We start from the raw sequence: 19,502 nt of genomic DNA, 5'->3' as shown, positions 1-19,502 counted from the left end.
GAAACAACTCTATGAAAGATAATAACGCAATATAATTTTCTTTTTTATCATCTAATAGTTTTCTATAGTTATTTTAGATATATTTTATTATTACTATTTTTTAGTTTTGATAACTATATAAATATTATATATTTAAATGTTGAAACAATCTCATTTACTTCATCAATTTTCTAATGTCTTAATTATTTTATTAGTAATAAATAATTAAAATTGAGATGTTACATTATAGATAATTAAACATGTTGTGAAAGAAATAGTAATCATCTCCGTATATTTATCTTTAGGAAATATAAAAGTTCTCTTTATATTTGTTTTTATGGTGATATCTTATNAATATTTACTAGTTTTNAAATTATCTTAATTTAAGAATTACCAAAGTTTTAAATGGAATGTATTAAATACTTTTCAATATTCTTTTTTTCAACGCATAAAGGTGTATCTTGGAGACAGAGGTAGAAGAAACGAATAATACAGTGAGAATANAATAGTACGAAATGAGTGAAAAAAATTTGGATTGTGAAGAAATTAATAATAAACGCTTTATTATATCTCTCAATTATGTTTTTTTTAGCAAAATATTTTTATACGGTGTTTTTTACCAATTTGGATTAACATGATGAATCTCATTATTCAAACAAAAATAATTAAATTAATTTAAATCCATTATAATAATATATTTTAAATCATATTTTGTGAAAGAATATTGTAACTGAATTAGTTATCTTATCTTTAATCATATTTTATCTAGATAATAATTAAATCGTATTTTAAATCATTATATCTTATCTTTAATCTAGATAATAATTAATTTTTATTAAACATATCTTTTATCTTTTTATATTAATATTGATTTTTTCAAAATCATCAAAATTACTCTATATATACATAGAAGAATTTTTGTATTTCAAGAGGTATCTCCTAGTAAATTTTGAAGATATGGCTGAGTGGAAGAAGTTGAGTGTTTTGGGAGAAGGTTCATTTGGCAAAGTGTATCTTGTTCTTCTACGTTTTACACAAGAACAAAATTCGAAAGTTTCACTCTTAGCAGCATTGAAGACAAGTTCTTCTGCTTCAATGGTAAGGGAGAAAAAGATTTTTGATTTATTATTGGGTTGCAAAGGGATTGTGCAATGTCACTATTATAATAGCATTGTTGAGGGAGGTAAGTTAACTTATAACCTTTTCATGGAATATGCCATTTATGGTTCTTTGGGCAATTTAATAAAGACAAAGTTATTCTCTGATAAGGAAGTGGTAGTCTACACTCANATGATTCTCAAGGGACTTTATTGTATGCACGAGAAGGGAATTGTTCATGGTGATCTTAAACCAGATAACATTCTCCTTTTTCATTCATCGGATCGTCATATAAAATATCAACTAAAGATTTCTGATTTTGGATTGTCTAAGACTAGCGAAGAGGCAAATACTGATTTAGGAGAGATCAAGTTCAGAGGGACACCCTATTACATGTCACCAGAATCAGTTAGAGGTTTTAAGGAAACACCTTTAGATATATGGTCTTTGGGATGCATTGTTATTGAGATGAGCACTGGACTTCGAGAATGGTGGAACTTTGAATCCACAAACCAATTATTGTGCAAGCTTGCATTTTCTGAAGAAGAACCAAAGATACCAGATAAACTTAGTTACGATTGCAAGGATTTTTTGAGAAAATGTTTGGTGAATGATCCTACGCAAAGATGGACGGCTAAAATGCTTCTTAATCATCCTTTTATTCAAAAGAAATAGTCAACATCATGGACTACGTATAATCCTTAGAATATTCAACATCATCTGCTATGTATAATCCTTAGAATACTCTACATCATCGACTACATACAATCCTTAGAATTATATGTATTCATGGTATGTTGATCAAATTTAAGTACATTAGAGACCTAGTATATTTTTTTACTGTAAACCTAACACTTTTTTTTATTACTGTGTTGATTAGTATTAAAAAAATTAGTAAATAATATGTGTGATTTATTAGTACTCCGTTAATAGAATTTGAAATGCTTAACATTTTTCAATAAAAACAAAATAAAATAATAATTTCTAAGCTTTTAAAATGTTAAAAGTCTCGATATTACATTTTAACTAACTCTTGTGTTTTTAATTAGTTAAAGTTAACAAACACATAAAATCACTTCAGTGGAATGAAAAGAAGAAATAATACATTGTGATTATCTAATATTTATACAGGTTATATAAATACATAATAGATAACAAATTTTCTAGTTCATAAAAGTATTTCTTTTTAAGTATGACTATAGTGTTTGCTATTATTTAGTTTATACAAGCTAATTACATCAAAAGAAAGTGTTGCTTATATATTTTACTGATAAATTTCTGTTCAAATTTCAAGCAAATTTATATTTTTTCTCTTTTCCTAAACACAAAATTTTATATATTAGTATAGAATAAACTCTTATTGATCTATTTTCAATGAAATTAGTTTGTTTTAGATTATATAAAAAATTATAAAAAAAAAAACTTTATCAATCCAACACAAATGGATTGATTCAAAAATGTTATTTTCACTTGTTTTTCTCTCACACTTTCAGAATACATTATTATCCTTTTGATAAGTTGAAATGGCTGGTATTAATTAATTGGCACACTTGATTATGATGAATATTGTAGAGTTTATATTATTTTATTAGTTTATAAACAGATGATATGATGCTTACAACTCAGATATCATATCGAAGCCTGCGTTGATTCTATACACAGTGTTCATCTATGGCGGCTCCAATAAAATGTGTACCAATAATTTTTCTTTTCTCAAATACAATGAATGGTCCCATTGGTTGTTTGCCTCTCACTTTAATGGACCAAATTAAAAGTATTTAATGTTAATAATTTTCCTAACCCTAGAAAGAAGAAGCAACAAATTGTAAGTTCAATCAATGGTCCTAAATAATTGATTTAGGTTTGAACTCTCCAAAGTTGTTATTCTAATGTTCAAATTAATTTCACTAATGCAATTTTAGATTAATTACATAATGTAATTAATTAATAATATTATATTAATCTGTGTTCTTTGTCCCCTCAAAAAAACCAGTAGCTATAAGAACAGATTGGCCAGTGATAATCTCTTAGCCTTGAGGCAGGTCATAGACAAAGACAGCATGTGACTAAGACAAATTAATAGATAGATACAAGTGATGTTTTAAATAACATTTAATTTAAATTTTTTTATAAATAAAAAGAAAATCACTCTTAAAATAATATACTTTTTTAAAAAATCACTACAATTATTAAATGATAAAGTGAAAGAGGAAGTAAATATGGACAAGGGATGAGTCTAATTAGTGTTTAATTAAGTTATCATTACAATACTTTTTCTTAATTAATCTTCATTTTATTTTCAATTACAGTTTCTTCCTTGTTGATAGGTCTTTGGTATTCAATTTCCTTTCAATTATGAAGCTATAGGGTATGTTGTACCATTCAATCATCTAATATAGTCATTGGATAAGACGTGGGGATTTTAGAAACTTGTTAAAAATAAAAGAATATTTCTTCAATTAAACTTATTAACAGTGAACAAATCTCTTTTTATTATAGATGTGATTAATGTTTATATATTAAAAAAATGTATTTGATCATTTTTTAAATTTTGCTTTTTTATCTTTAAAAATCAACCTTAACACACGTTTTTAAAAATTCTGTATTTAATTCTCTTATTAAATCAATGAAATTTTTATTTAAAATAAAAACATTTTGACATTTGAAAATTACACTAAAATGACGTCTAAAATATGAACCAAACATAATATGGTACTTTTGCCCTAAATGTTTCTTCTTTTCTTGCATAAAAAATGTATCAAGTTTGTTAATTAATTATATTTCTTAATTGAAAACAATGAAAAGAATAAATGAAATAAAAAAAATTAAATATAAAAAAGAAAACAATTTTTAGTTATAGTTTTATTATATAACTAAACTACGTCTATTTTTTTAGGTAATTTTAATGTAAGCATAAAATTAAGTAGATGTTTTTGGGAGGAGCTTTCAAGAGTAGTGTGAAGGTCAAAATTGTGATGCAAAAAGTGTGATGTCGGTAATCTTAGGAGTGACTCCGCATTATAAGATTTGAATTATTGGTATTACCACTGTTTCACCGTCTTTCTCTTCATATTCAATTTTTGTGGCTTCGTTTGTTTTTTTTTATGAATGTCAAGGCCATTGTATAGTACATAAGACTCTCTCTTTTTTTAACAATAAAGACTAACATATAACTTAATACATGTAAAAAAAAATAAGATAAAGAAAAAAAAACGTGATAGATATATTGGCAAATAAATAAATATTTGAAAATATGATACAAATAATACATAAAAAAAAGTGTGATAGATAATGTGTAACATCCTAATTTAGTAATATAAAACTATTAAAATGAACCTTGCATTAATAAGGATAGAACAAAATTACAGATTTTTCTGAAAATAAAATTCTTCACCTAAAGAATAAAGGTAAAGTCTACACTTCAAACTTCAATCCCAACCTTTCGCTGAGTCAACGGAAAGATTGTACCTCTAAACTCACACCATTAAGGTGATTATCGCAATAGAAAAACAACAAACAAAGACAAACCACAAAAATGCAAAGTTAAGCTAGTTTACAACAAAGAATGATATACACACACACACTCATCTAAGTTGAGGCAAGAATTTTTGGTCTAGTAGAGTTGTTTGAGCTTTCCACAGGTAAGAGAAACTAATATTTTCTGTAATTTTATGTTAAGAAGTATGAATTTATGTTTGATATGTTGTGAGAATTTATGTTTGGTTGAATATGTTATAAATTGAAATGATTCTTGAGTGATGTTTATATCTTGACGAGTGAATGTTTGCTTATTGATGATCGTTGGTGTGTATGCCTGAGAATTTGTACTTGCTTGAACATTTGATGATGTTGCGCTGGAGTCTAATTAGGTACAAAACATGTAGAATTGAAAGTAGTGAAAAAAGAGTGTTGTTGGGCTAGTTTTTGTTAGCTGAGGGTGAAAGTAATATTTATTGATTTATATGTTAATTTATACATGAGGCTATGTATGTTGTTAAGTATGGTTTGAAAAGAATTTCAAGGGGAAAATTTTTTATGGTTGTTTCAAGTAATTTATGTATTATTTTAGGAGCTCGGTCTTGGGGTTATCATAACACTCTAATAGTCATTCATTCTAAAGTAGAGAGGGATGAAGCTTCTTTTGAGAGTAACAAAGGATCCTAGTCTAGAGGTTTTATCTTGACCTAAGATGTTGACAGACTAAGCTTGTGTGTGATAAGGTGAACTCTATTGACAATAACTTTGCAGAACAATAGAGACCACAACAAATATAAATCAATAAAATAGATTTATTTTAAGACCCTTTCACGAATATTATTTAAAATGTATTATTAATGGGTATTTTAAATGTAACTAAGTCTAAGAAAAAAGAAAACCCTAAAATTTGAATAGAAAACCCTAAAATTTGAAAAAATAGGCATCCACATAACATACCTTAAAACACTAAGAAGAAAAGAAATAGATGATCCTCTAAAAGAAATCTAACACATCGAAAATGAGAAAAGTCAAAATAGACAATCAAATTAAGAAAATAGAACATGCAAAAAACTAAACACTAGATGAATACAACATAGGAGAACTAAGATTAGACCAGCTAAAGAAAACACTTAGGAAACAAAATAAGAACTAAGACAAAACAACCAGACGCAATGTTAAACAGCTATCAAGTCAAAAACGTCTAAGAAAGTTGATTTTAAATGCATAAAGCTTATCATACCTTACGGGTATTCAGTTTAGCTCTCAGGAAAAAAGACATGTCAAAATGATGTCATCGAGTAAACACACTAAAAGACTAAAACTTAAAACACTAAAGAAAACATAAACAAAGTTAAATGTTATCTATCTGAAAAGGCAAAATCACAATAAGCGTTTACTTTATCTAAACGATACCTAAAACATTGCTTCGTTAGACGACAAAGTCTTTAATCAATGCTTGGTATCTTTAGAAGAAAATCTTAATTGTCAAACGCTACCTCAATAGTAGGAAATAAAAAAAAACACTTTGTTGTTCTGAACAAGCATTAAATAACATTAAATGTACAATGTTAAAAAACAACAAAAGTGACATTTGATGAGCAGTCTACACAATCAGATAATAGCAGGTGTCAATAACAAGAAAGACATTCACGGAATATTCGTATCTTCAGAAATCGTGACACAATACCAACAACAAAACATGAAGACAATAAGTAAAATGCCAACCAATAAGAAGTCTCTCACAGACTAAACGATATCAGTCAAACCCAAAAAAACAGTAGAAACAACAGAACCATAAACAAACGGTAAAAGCTTTTGAAAATGCAAGAAATAGGACATCTTGTTATACAAATCTTTGTTTTATCTTGTGTAGGACATTTGCTTCAAATAATCAGTTACCTCTTTTTGTAAACATCAAAATGAACGGTGAAGAAAAAAGGATGATTCAGAAGTATTTTCTTTACTATTCTAAGGATTATACATAGCTTATGATGTTGAGTATTTCTTTTGAATAAAAGGATGATTCAGAAGCATTTTAGCTGTCCATCTTTGTTGAGGATCATTCATCAAACATTTTCTCAAAAAATCCTTGCAATCGTAACTAAGTTTATCTGGTATCTTTGGTACTTCTTCAGAAAATGCAAGCTTGCACAATAATTGGTTTGTGGATTCAATGTTCCACCATTCTCGAAGTCCAGTGCTCATCTCAATAACAATGCATCCCAGAGACCATATATCTAAAGGTGTTTCCTTAAAACCTCTAACTGATTCCGGTGACATGTAATAGGGTGTCCCTCTAAACTTGATCCCTCCTAAATCAGTATTTGCCTCTTCGCTAGTCTTAGACAATCCAAAATCAAAAATCTTTAATTGATATTTTGTATGATGATTCGATGGAGGAAAGAGGAGAATGTTATATCACAATGAACAATCCCCTTTTCGTGCATGTAAGAAAGTCCCTTGAGAAGCATGTGAGTGTAGACTATCACTTCCTTCTGAGATAATACCTCTGTCTTTATTAAATTGCCTAAAGAACCATAAAAGGCATATTCCATGAAAAGATTATATGTTAAATAACCTCTCTCAACAATACATTTATAATAGTAACATTGTACAATCCTTTCGCAACCCAATAACAACTCAAAAACTTTTTTCTCCCTTAGCATTGAATGAGAAAGACTTGTCTTCAATGCTAAAAGTGAGAGTTTTGAATTTTGTTCTTGTGTAGAACGTAAAAGAACAAGATACACCGTGCCATATGAACCTTCTCCCAAAACTCTCAACTTCTTCCACCCAGCCATATCTTTAAAATTTTTTCATGCTTTGAAATACAAAAGTTTTTCTACGTGTATATAAAGTAATTTTAATAATTTTGAAAAAATCAATATAAATATAAAAAGATAAAAGATAGGTTTAATAAAAATTAATTATTATCTACAAATAGATTAAGATAAGATAGTTAATAAAAAAATTATTATTAATGATCATATCTAAAATATTAGAGATATAACATATAATATAATTGAAAGAAAAATAAAATACACTTAAATCGTGTTCGATGGAAAATATTTAAATTATAATATAGAAAATTTATATTTTACAAGAAAAATGATATATATGATAGAGATTCTCTAATCATCGAAACTAATTTCATATATATTTATTTATATATTTTTAGCTTTTATTAAATTAAACTCTTTGTATTAATATATTAAAGATAGTTAAATTGTTAGGAGATAAATACAAATTTATAATTTAAATATAAGTTATCATTCGGAAACAAATTAAAGATCAGATAAGAAAATAATTATTTATAATTATATTTTAAATATTAGAAATATATAATATAATGTAATCTTATTATAAAAATAATTTGTACTGTTAAAATTATAACGTAGATAAATTGAATAATTTAGATTTATTTCAATATAACTAATTCAGTTACAAGATTCTTTCACGAAATATGATTTAAAATATATTATTATAATAGATATTTGAAATGTAAAAATAATTATCAACTTATTTTATAGATTAAAATTCTATTTCATTAAATAATGATAAAATATCATCTATGAATCAAAATATGATAAGATTATTAAATAATTAGAAATTATGTGATAATTTATTTTTCATATTTTTTAAAAATAATCTTCCATATAATTTTTATTATAATCTATAGCTTATTTATTTATACAATATATTAAATATAACTTTAATCCAAATAAATACTTTTAAACTAACTCATAAATAGAGACTCAATATAAAAAAAAAGTCACATGATAAAAAATATAGATTTATTTTAAAATGTATTATTATGATGGGTATTTGAAATATAAAAATAACTATTACTTAATTTTATAGATTAAATCTTTATTTCATTAGATAATGATAAAATATCATCTATGAAAATGATAAGATTATCAAATAATTAAAAACTATGTGATAATTTTTTGTTCATATTTTTTTAAAAATAATCTCATATATTTTTTTATTATAATTGGTAGCTTATTTATTTGATTTATTTATAAAATATATTAAATCTAACTTTATAATCTTTTTATTTTATAATATTGTGTAATTTTTTTTCTTGCATCTTATAACTAGTACATTTATAATTTACTCAGCCACTTACTTATATTTAACATAGGACAAAGGGATGTATTTGTAATATTATTTGATAAATTATTAATTCATTTCTATACTTAATATTTAATATTTAGACTTTAAAAATAATTCTATTTATTAAATCTATTTTATTTTTTTTATAAATATTATTAGAAATTAATAAAATTATTTTTAAAATATAATGGATTTTCATATTTCAATAACTTTTTCATAACCAACAAAATTAATATGTTAAAAACATATGAAAGTACATCTAACATTAAACTAAAAATAATTGATCAATACTAGTTATTGCTAAATATTTTTATATATAAAAAGTTATCTTTTTTTTCAATTTAAGACATTATTTTGAAAATAAAATTTCATTAACTCATGATTTATATAAATAAAACATTCATATTTAAGAATAAATTTAAAAAATAATTTCATAGACTCGTTAGAGGAATCCTAAACTATATTTTGTTATAGATAAAAAAAAATCATTGAGAATGTTTCCAAAGCAAAATAAAAGTAAAGAGATTGTGAAAATATGGGTGGCAATATAAACAGTGACAAATAAACTAAAAACAATATTTAAACAAATATCAAATTGAAAAACTATTTTCTCCTCAGGATAGATTCGATATAATTTGAATCAAACTTGTTATGCATTATGCATTAAAGAGTATTAATTAGCTATATATTTATGTTTCTAGAAGTTGTATGAACTATACTTAAAAAAACACTTTTATGAACTAGAAAAATTGTCATCTATTATGTATTATAACTTGTAATTAAAATGCACGTCTGTGTATTTTACTTTTTCTTTTAATATTATAAAACAAAAATAAATATAATTCAATTAAATAAATTGTTTTGGATATTATTGACTTTTATTTAAGAATTAATTCAATTGGATGACAATAACAGAATTGAAATTATTGAATAGAATGCTTTCTGATGAATGTGCAGAGATGAGCATCAATCCTAGAGGACCCCATTAATTAAATAACAAGATAACCTCTTGATTTATTAGTTTTATAACCTTAAATCAAATTTTATAATTAACCTTCAAGAGTACTAAGTATATTAAATATCAAACAAACACAGGTGTCAATTAGTTAATTAGGTTTATTAGGTAATATTTATTTCATTTCATACTTATTAGTTTAAGAAATAAGAAATTTAGATCTTTAATATTAAGGTAATATTTTAATTAGTTAATTAGGTATAAGTAATAGGATTAGACTATAAGAGAACTTTATTCCCTTGAGTTATGGTTTATATTCGACTAAAATATCTTTAGCTGAGGTGTAAAGTAATTTTAAACATCAAAAGTAAAATATTATAAAATAATCACTTTTCTGGAAAAGCGAAACAAAAGAAAACAAATTAATTTTTTATGAAGATATGTAAAGAATTTAAAAAAGGAGAAAATAATATACAAAGCTTAGTCTGAATAAACTTTCCACAACTCTACATTTACGTTAACTCTTCCATTTGTTGAACGACTGTTTCAATAATTTTGATCAATACTAAAAAATTCAATACATTTTTTTTTATTATTCTAATCTCATTATACTACTATTGTGTATATTAAAAAGAAACATAATTCTTAATTTGTTAACATTGTAAAGACCTTTACATCAAAATTACAAATATACATATTTAAAATAAAAATCTTGGATTACTTTGTTGAGCTTCAACTAGTTTGTGTAACTCGAGTGCTTTGACATCTTTCGAGCAAAATCTTCCCAAAATGAATTATCCAAAAGGGTTTTTAATTTCCATGTGAAATAGATCAGATTGAATGTGATTTCCAAATTTTAGGGTTGAAAAAGAAAATTGTGTTATGAGCTGAATTACGTTGGGTTAAAAAGAAACAAACTTTTTTGTTTAGGAAGCATGATTCGACACTCTTAGAAGAAGGAAAAAGAAAGGAAGAAAGAGATGAAGAAGATAAATTGTTTCGGCAAGTTGTTTTTTGGCCTTACTAGCAGCATATATAAAGAAGTTGGTCTAAAATAAAGAATTGGAAGGTTGGAAGTGTATTGGGTAGGTGACCCCAAAAGATTTTTTAACTTGGTTGACCCTTTTTTGATGCCATGGTCCCCCCAAAGTCGGAATTGGTCACAATTTAAATGTGAAATGTATGACCAGACGTAGAAGAAGGCCATAAAATTGTACTTGAAAATTGGTCCAATTGTAAGACAGCTGGAGCTGCCCATTCCTTCCATTATTGTATTAGATTCACTTTTGTTCCTTCAATTTTGTTTTCTTTTTCCCCTCCTAAGGTCACAATAGGTGTGCTCATTCTCATTAAATCTTGGCCCCTCTCACTCTCTTCCAATCATAGGGCATATGCACCATAATCATCCCACACGTATTGTAGACCCCTTTCATAAATGCACTACTTCAAAACTTTTTAGATTACAAGTCTCACATCAATTAAAGATAATTTTAATTTGTTATTATATAAATGAGGTGCAAATCTCATTTTATAAATCAATTTTGTAAAATTAAGTTATATTTAAAACCACTTATAATATAATATTAAAGATATTTCTTTTTTTTAAACATTTCTATTCCACTCGTTATCGACGATAATTGAACTACTCAATTTGAATTTATCACTATTAATGGTCGATTGGAGTTCATACTTAGCTATTCAACAGGTTTTGTCGGTCTGAATTTTAAGTAGCCAAACCATGACGTACATACAACATGTGGCACACAGTGCACCACTATTGTTAACTATATTCTTTTTTCTTTTTAATTTAAAAATTACTTTTTTTGCTTGTTATTTATTGAGAGGAGCGTGATGGTCTTGTTTCAAAGTAGGCCTAAAGGTATTGATTATGATAATAAGAAATGGAAATTGAATGAGTTGAGAACAGTGAAGGTGATATAACATAAATAGGAGTTGGACGTGGTAACTGTAGGATTCATGCACTTAATTTATTTATTTATTTTTGTTAAATGAACCTGTCCAGTTGGAGCAGACATTTTGGGGGTGAATTAGTACTAGACTAGGATGTCGATGACACGTGGCTGTTTGGCTTATCCACATCTCATCCATTACAAAACAACATTAAAATGAGGTTTTGTTTATTTCACACCGAAACGCCGTTTCCGTGATCCTTTTGTTCACTCACGCAACACGTGACTCTTCTTTTCCTTCTCTTTCACTCTTCTTTCACTTCTTTATGCGCCAAACTTTTCACTGTTTCTTTTCTCTTTTCACAACAAAAAGTGAGAAACCTCACTTCAAATTCAAATCCCCTTCCTCAGCTTTTCATCTCTTTGCTTTAAAATCGAGTCTACTCTTCTCTCTCAATTTCAAAGCTAAACATCTCTTAAATTTTCCTAGCATCACCGTTTTAACAGTGTTTCCATATGTGTAAAATCAATTATTTATTTCAGATCCAAGCTTCCATATGTTAGAATTATATATGTATTTTATGGTCCAGATGACTATTATGTTATTCCACATAAGTAACAACCAAACAGTGGATTGAATGTGATAAAATCAGGTGACCGAATGGTCAGAAGTAGAGATCTTACCATAAGGATTAAAATAATTAAAAATATTTATTGAGATTCGACCACGGTTAAGGTTTCACTAATCTCAAGTCCATGACAAAAATTATAAATATAGATCAAAGGTAGATAGATGTTTATATTTATTGTACATTTATTATCATTGCATTGAATTCCCGTACAGACAGTTATTGACTTAAACATCAGATAACCTTTGACAAATACCCTTTTGGACAGAAAAGCGAAGACAAGATTTGGAAGAGCAAAAGCACGGACCAAATGAAGAAAAATTATATAGTTATTAGAGTGACTCAACCTCGCACTCAAAATAATATATAACTAAAATAATATTATGCATATACAATTAGGTAATGGTAAGTAAAAATTTATTTTAATTTATATATTGGAATATAGTTGATGGGATTTGATTGTTGTATTTAATATTTATATATTCAAATTTTTTCTAATTTAAATATCAAAATGTCTTTTATAAATATTATTCGAATGTTTCTAAAAAAAACCTCATTATTGAAAAAATTAGAAACAATCACAAACAAACTGTTTCGATATTGAGGTCGAGCTATTCCAGTACCTACACAATTTGCCTTTTAAGTCGTTTGGTTCTCTTAGTAGTCTTCTTGAACATCGTCTGATCTCGATCTCAAATCCTTTCTTCGAGTAAATTTTGTTCGGTGAGGTACCTGTCAAAGGTTCTTTGACAGCACAGAACAGTAATAAATGCGCAATGAATAAGAGAAAAGAACCACTTACCTCTTACCTTTGACTTGTATTTATAGTTTTCTATCATGGATCCGTGATTAGTGATTTCTTAATTACGTCTCAATCACGACCCACTATTATTAATCATGATTTACTTTAATTCTCATGAGACCATGTCTCACGCCGTCTGTACAAACCGATCGTCCCATGTTTCTAGCGAGAGCTATCAAACAGCTACCACACAGATTCAAAATGTCATGATTGTGACTTGCCGTATGAACCTTATGAATCGTTCGGTCCTTTCGGACCCTCCAGTACACAAACTTTAAAAAAATAAAACGAATAACTAAATTATCTTAAAATTATTAAAGTAGTTATAATACTCTAGTATATACTTTTCTTAAATATCATTGTCTTCCTCTCTGATGAAAGAATTGTGTATGATAAAATATAGAGTAAACAATGTCTTTAATATGGATTTGAGACATTCTCTCCGTAATTCTTAAGTTATAAGAAGTTTTCATAAGGTAACTATTACTATAATCTTGGAATAATACATCTAGTTAATGTTTAACCCAATTGTTTTCTTATTAGACCAAATATGTACTCATAATTGAACTTTCTTCTTCTAGTAAACTCGTTACTACAATCTGCATTTCAAATAGATTTTAATTTTTATAAACTAAATCAGTCAGACAAAACTCATTATAGGTTATATTGGTAGCTGACATTTTTAAAGACATATTATGATATTTTTAATATTTATTTGCATCATAATAATTTATTTAATCTATTAAATAACAAACAATTAATAGGAAAAGAAAAATTAAATTTTATATTAAATTAAACTTGGTCCGTAATATAGATTTTGAGTAGCCCACAACTCAAAGTAAAATTATTTAACCCTCAATTATACAAAGACGAATCTAAAAAACTAACATTAAAAATTTAACTAAAAATTCAAAAAATACTACTTCATAGTCTTCTATTCAAATACCTAATAATAGTTCAAACATCATACTAGACCTATCAAATCTCTTCTACGGAATCATTAATGTTAACGAAAATATATTGACATATATTTAAGAAATATAATAGTAATAAATAATTAAAATTTAGAACTTAGATAACATTCCAATAATTCATAAATAAATATGTTTTTTACTTATTATTGTTTTATAATATTTATGGAGCCCTTTTTAATTTATTTAAGTTTAGAAATTAAATTAAAATCGTTTTATTGTATATTAATGTATATCTCTTAATTGGATATGAATTTGTTTGGTAGTACACAAATAAATAAGAATGCATTAATTAATGATACATAGGAGTAGGTTTTTCCTAATGTGTGTGATACACATTGATACTTTATTTCCATCCTTCGTGTCGTCATCATCTCTTCGCATGCATTAAATTTTCTTGTTCATGCATTAGAGATTATAATAGAATTTTTGTTTGTTTCCTATAATGCTATCACTACATTTTCAAAACCTCCATTTATTTCCTTGTGACATGTCCATCATAACATATTCTTCCGTATTTTCAAGCCTTTGAAGATAAAAAAGAATAAAAATCAATTAAGTTTTAAGTTACTCATATATTTAATTGAGTTTCTATTCTAATTTTTTTTATTCAATTGAGTGTCAAATAAATATATATATATATATATATATATATATATATATATATATATATATTCTTTCACTGAATTCATATCAAATGATTTTTTTCTCAAGTGATTAATAGTTTACATGTCTTATGTTAGAAAAGAAGAAAGAATGAAATATTGTATTTCTTATTCCATGATAAAGAGAGAGTACAATTGATATATATATATATAATTATTCAGAGCAATATAAAAAAGGAATATGAGTATAAAAATATATGAACATAAATGCACATATATGAATAGAGAATAAAATAATTCTAATATCCTTCCTCAAGCTGCAGCATATATGTCCATAATGCGCAGCTTGAACAACAAAGATTGAAATTGTGTTGGATGCAAAGCTTTAGTAGGAATGCCAACGGTACAACCACCAGGTACCAAATTCACCAGTGTCTTGATTAGGAAACAACAAGTTAAGGAAAAAGAAGAATTCAAGAACACAAGATTAAGTAAGAGAAGATTCAAGAAGAAGAAGAAAATTCAAGAATAAGAAGATTTACTAACAAGAAAGAAGAATTCAAGAACACTAGATTAAGCAAAAGAAGATTCAAGAAGAAGAAGAAAATTCAAGAATAAGAAGATTCAATAACAAGAAAGAAGACTACAAGAACACTAGATTAAGCAAGAGAAGATTCAAGAAGAGGAAGAAAATTCAAGAATAAGAAGATTCAATAACAAGAAAGAAGAATTCAAGAAGAAAAAGATTCAAGAAGATGAAGAATAAGAAAAATTCAAGAAGAATTAAAAGAATTTATCAGGAACAGTTCAAGAAGATGATTAAAGATTTAAGAAAAAGAATTGAAAAAGATGCTTCATAAAAAGAAAGATTTAAGAAGAATTCAAGAAGAAAAAGATCGAATAAAAAAAATCAATAAAAAATTCAATAAAAAGAATAGATTTTTAGGGGCTGAAGTCAAGACACTGGTGAACCGAGGGGTGAAGGTTTGGTGCATCAATGGCACAAGTGACGGAGACGACGGTCGAAGATGGTGGCCGGAGACGGTGGCCGGAGATGACGGTCAGAGACGGTGGCCGGAGATGACGGTCGGAGACGGTGGCCGAAGTTGACGGTCGGAGACGGTGGCGGGAGATGACGGCCGGAGATGGTGGCCGGTGGTGAGCAGCGGCGGACAACAACACCAGACAGATGCGAGACAAAAATTAGAGATTACCCATTGAAGCATAAATGCATAGGTTGAAAAATAAACTTTTAGGGACTGCCGGCCGCCATGGCGGCCGACCACCGACAAACAACAAAGACAGCGGAAGCGGATCAGATAAGCTCTGATACCATGTTAGAAAAAAAGAAAGAATGAAATATTGTATTTCTTATTCCATGATAAAGAGAGAGTACAATTAATATATATAATTGTTCAGAGCAATATAAAAAAAGAATATGAGTATAAAAATATATGAACATAAATGCATAGATATGAATAGAAAATAAAATAATTCTAATATCTTACGCAAAATTTCTGATTAATCGAGTATCTATTTGAAGGCTTGAATTATTGAATGTTCTTAAAGTTGATTTGATAAATAATTGTTTAAAATGTTTGTATTGAATATTGTTATTGATGAGTTGATCTAATGACTATATGCATGTTATTATAAAATTTACTTGAATGAAGTTTTAAATATGGTGTAAATAAATAAATAAATTTATACAACCTTTCTTATAATAAATTATAAATTTGATAAAAGCATAACATGCATATTTCGAATTAATGAACCAAGTTAATTTAAAATAAGTAAAGGATAATGTTTGAGAAAATAATGAATTTGATTAATGAATTGAATTATTTAGAAGTTGTATTATTCAAATGTTTTTAAAATTACTATTGAAATATGGTTTGATTTGGGATTGATTTTTTTTACATTTTCATTCAAGTGGAGGTTTTTCACTCAATTGAAAATATAATAGAGACTAAGGCCTTACTTTTTGCCTTATGTTTTTTATCTAAATAACAATAAAAATAAATCTCTAGAATTGTAATATCTTTACAGGAAAAATGACATCGTTCTCTTTTTATTTTTAATTCTATATTAAAACAACCACCAAACCAATCATATGAAAACACATAATAAAGGTTTCAAAATTTATTTTTCTTATTGTTCAAGTCTGTAGTGTTTTGCTTAAGAATACACAATGAAATGGTCATATATATATATATATATATATATATATATATATATATATATATATATATATATATTCAATGATGATAGAAACTCAATTAAAAAATATACTAAAATTTATGAAAAACTTAAAACTTTATTATATCAATTTTTGATTTTTATGTAAACACAAGCAATAAACATGTTCGATCTAACTGATGATAAAATTAAATGATAAGAGCTCAATTGAAAAGTATAAAAAAATATACATAATAAAACAAAAACTTTAAATTAGAAATTAATTAAAATTACCCCAATTTAGGAGAAAAGTTAAATTTAATTAAAATAAATAATGAATAGAGAATTAATTTAATTAATATAACTATTCTTTTATTCCGAAGTTTTAATACACAAGTCTCAAATTTAAGATTCTCAGTCTATCACCTAAAAAATGGTCCTATGCATATTTTTATGGTCTAAGTTTTTTAGTGGTTAAAGTATGCATATTTATCATTGAATAAGCTTACCTATTTAGTATCATCTAATGAGCTTCTAGGCATGCTTTTCAAAGTCAACATCACAACCTATTATTATCTCAACTTTTCATCTTTCTTCATTATTGCTTAGGTTAAGAAAGAAAGAGAAAGAGAAGAAGTAATGTAAGATGATTTTGAAGGCTACATAATAAGAAAGAAAAGAATATAAACTTCAATATATATGTAAAATGATAAATAATTTCTAATTAATCATACAATATATAAAGACAACAGTAATTTATTACAATCTTAATTTTACTTTTAAATTTTTAAATATTATTGTTAAAACTCTCACATCGATTAATAATAAGATCAAATTATAATATATAAAAAATTTATAAACATTATTTTATAAACCTATTTTATAGATGAAGTTAGACTCAAAATTCACTTCTTAATAATTATTTTACAAATCAATTTTTAAAAGAATTAAGAAAAAAACATATATTTTGGTCATTTTATGCTACAATCTCTTTTAGAAATTAAAAGGAGAAACTTGTTTGTTAAATTGGCTTTTCCAAACTAGTTTATAACATAAAAAAACTGTTGTATCGATTCCTTATTATTTTCTTAAGTTATTGAATTGCTCTTGTTACAAAAAATACGTTTTAGAAATATTTTTATAAATAATTAGTTTAAAATTAAAATATTTTCTGGATGGAAGACCTAAAAAAACGATGAACCAATTGCAAACGTAATGCTCAAAGAGGAAACATGAAACCTCTATTCTTACTTGAGAAAGTATGGTTTGCGGCCCTACCTATTTCTCAATCATTACTGCTCAATCTATGAAAAATAAATTAAATTAAATCTATCAATTTCTTTCAAGTGGTTACTATTTTTCGATCTTTTTTCAAAATCCAATAACCTTTTTTCATCAATTTAAGGTATTAAAATTAATTTGACTACTATTTTTGGATGGTTAAACATTTCTTAAATTTATATATTTTTAAAATATTTTAGAAATATATTTTAAATTTGTTTTGCAAGGTTTATTTTTTTTTAAACTATTTTAAGAATATACTCTTATTTCACCAAAATATATCATAAAAATGTTAAGGATGGTTCGAATTTTATTTTTATCTAATAGATCAAGATGGACGGAATTTTAATTTAACTTTTAATTGTTAAAAAAGTAATTTTTTTATCCCTTTCAATATAATCTGAAATATATTAATTTCATTAATTCGTTTTAACTACTAAATAAAGCTTATAGAGTTAAATAGATCCATCAAGTTTTCATCCCAAATAAATTAATTTTTTACGAAATTATAAAAGTATGGATAATATATTAATTTTATTAATTCGTTTTCACCGCCAAGTAGAGTTTATAAAGCTAAATAGACCCATCAAGTTTCACCCCCAAGTAAATTCATTTATTACAAAATTATAAAAGTATAGATAATATATTAATTTCAATAATTCGTTGAATTTACAAAGCTAAATAGATTCATCGAGTTTTCACTCCAAGTAAATTCATTTTTAGAAAGTTATACAAGTATGGATAATACAATTTCTTTTTCTATAAATAACTAATGATTTATTCATTATTTTTCAACAAAATCTTCCTTTAATATTTAATTGATTGAAATTAATTCAACCAACCTTTTAAATAAATATTACTGAAATTTAGTTTTTCAAAATATTCCTTTAACATTTTCTTTACATCTTTTTTTCGAAAACTATTTAAAAATAACATACCCTAAATATATATAGATGTTTATTAAATTCAATATTTTAATGGCTGATTGAGATTCATCGATGCATTGCATGCGCGGATATATTAAATCCACTGAAACACTCTTTCTTCCTGAAACTCTGCATCTGACGTCAATCTCATCAAACTCGATGCAGATTGCATCACACACGTTAACCCACTCCAATTATATGTCTCCAATCTCACCGTCCATTGAAATCCTACGGCCCATATTGGCACTGAAATTCCACGTGGGGCCCAAATAGGCAGCTTCAAATATGTGCTGAAACGCATGCTAAAGGCTTCTAGGGATTGCCAAATTAAAAATTAGAGTAGTCAAATCAATGTTGTGATAAATAACTTAAATAATTTTAAAAAAAGAAGGAAAAGTTATTTTTACATTAGTAGAAGCGTGAAAATGGTAACAACATAATGAAGTTGAAAGTTGGACAGGCTGTGAAAGAAGCAGCGAATGAAAAAGAGACACGTGGAGGATGAGGATGTTGACACCTCAGTGGTCACAGCTGTCCCCGCTCATCAGGTATATAAATACGTCTCTCCGTCG

At 26.2% G+C, this 19,502-nt stretch overlaps 2 protein-coding genes across 2 annotated transcripts; one reads left to right on the top strand and one right to left on the bottom strand.

Moving 5' to 3' along the window:
- The first annotated feature begins 936 nt into the window (after positions 1–936).
- LOC106773111 (mitogen-activated protein kinase kinase kinase 17-like) lies at positions 937–1,752 on the top strand. The gene has a single exon (XM_014659800.1). The coding sequence runs from the start codon at positions 937–939 to the stop codon at positions 1,750–1,752; it is 816 nt and encodes a 271-aa protein (XP_014515286.1).
- A 4,788-nt stretch (positions 1,753–6,540) lies between these two features.
- Positions 6,541–7,355, bottom strand: LOC106773110 (mitogen-activated protein kinase kinase kinase 17-like). The gene is made up of 3 exons (XM_014659799.1): positions 7,235–7,355; positions 6,984–7,081; positions 6,541–6,894 (listed from the first exon to the last, which is right to left on the bottom strand). The coding sequence occupies exons 1-3, from the start codon at positions 7,353–7,355 to the stop codon at positions 6,541–6,543; spliced, it is 573 nt and encodes a 190-aa protein (XP_014515285.1).
- Between the last annotated feature and the right edge of the window lie 12,147 nt (positions 7,356–19,502).

This window comes from Vigna radiata, chromosome 9, assembly GCF_000741045.1.
Source record: "Vigna radiata var. radiata cultivar VC1973A chromosome 9, Vradiata_ver6, whole genome shotgun sequence".
Classification (NCBI taxonomy): domain Eukaryota; kingdom Viridiplantae; phylum Streptophyta; class Magnoliopsida; order Fabales; family Fabaceae; genus Vigna; species Vigna radiata.
Note: the sequence above shows the minus strand (reverse complement) of the source record. Positions and strands in the feature narration are given on the sequence as shown.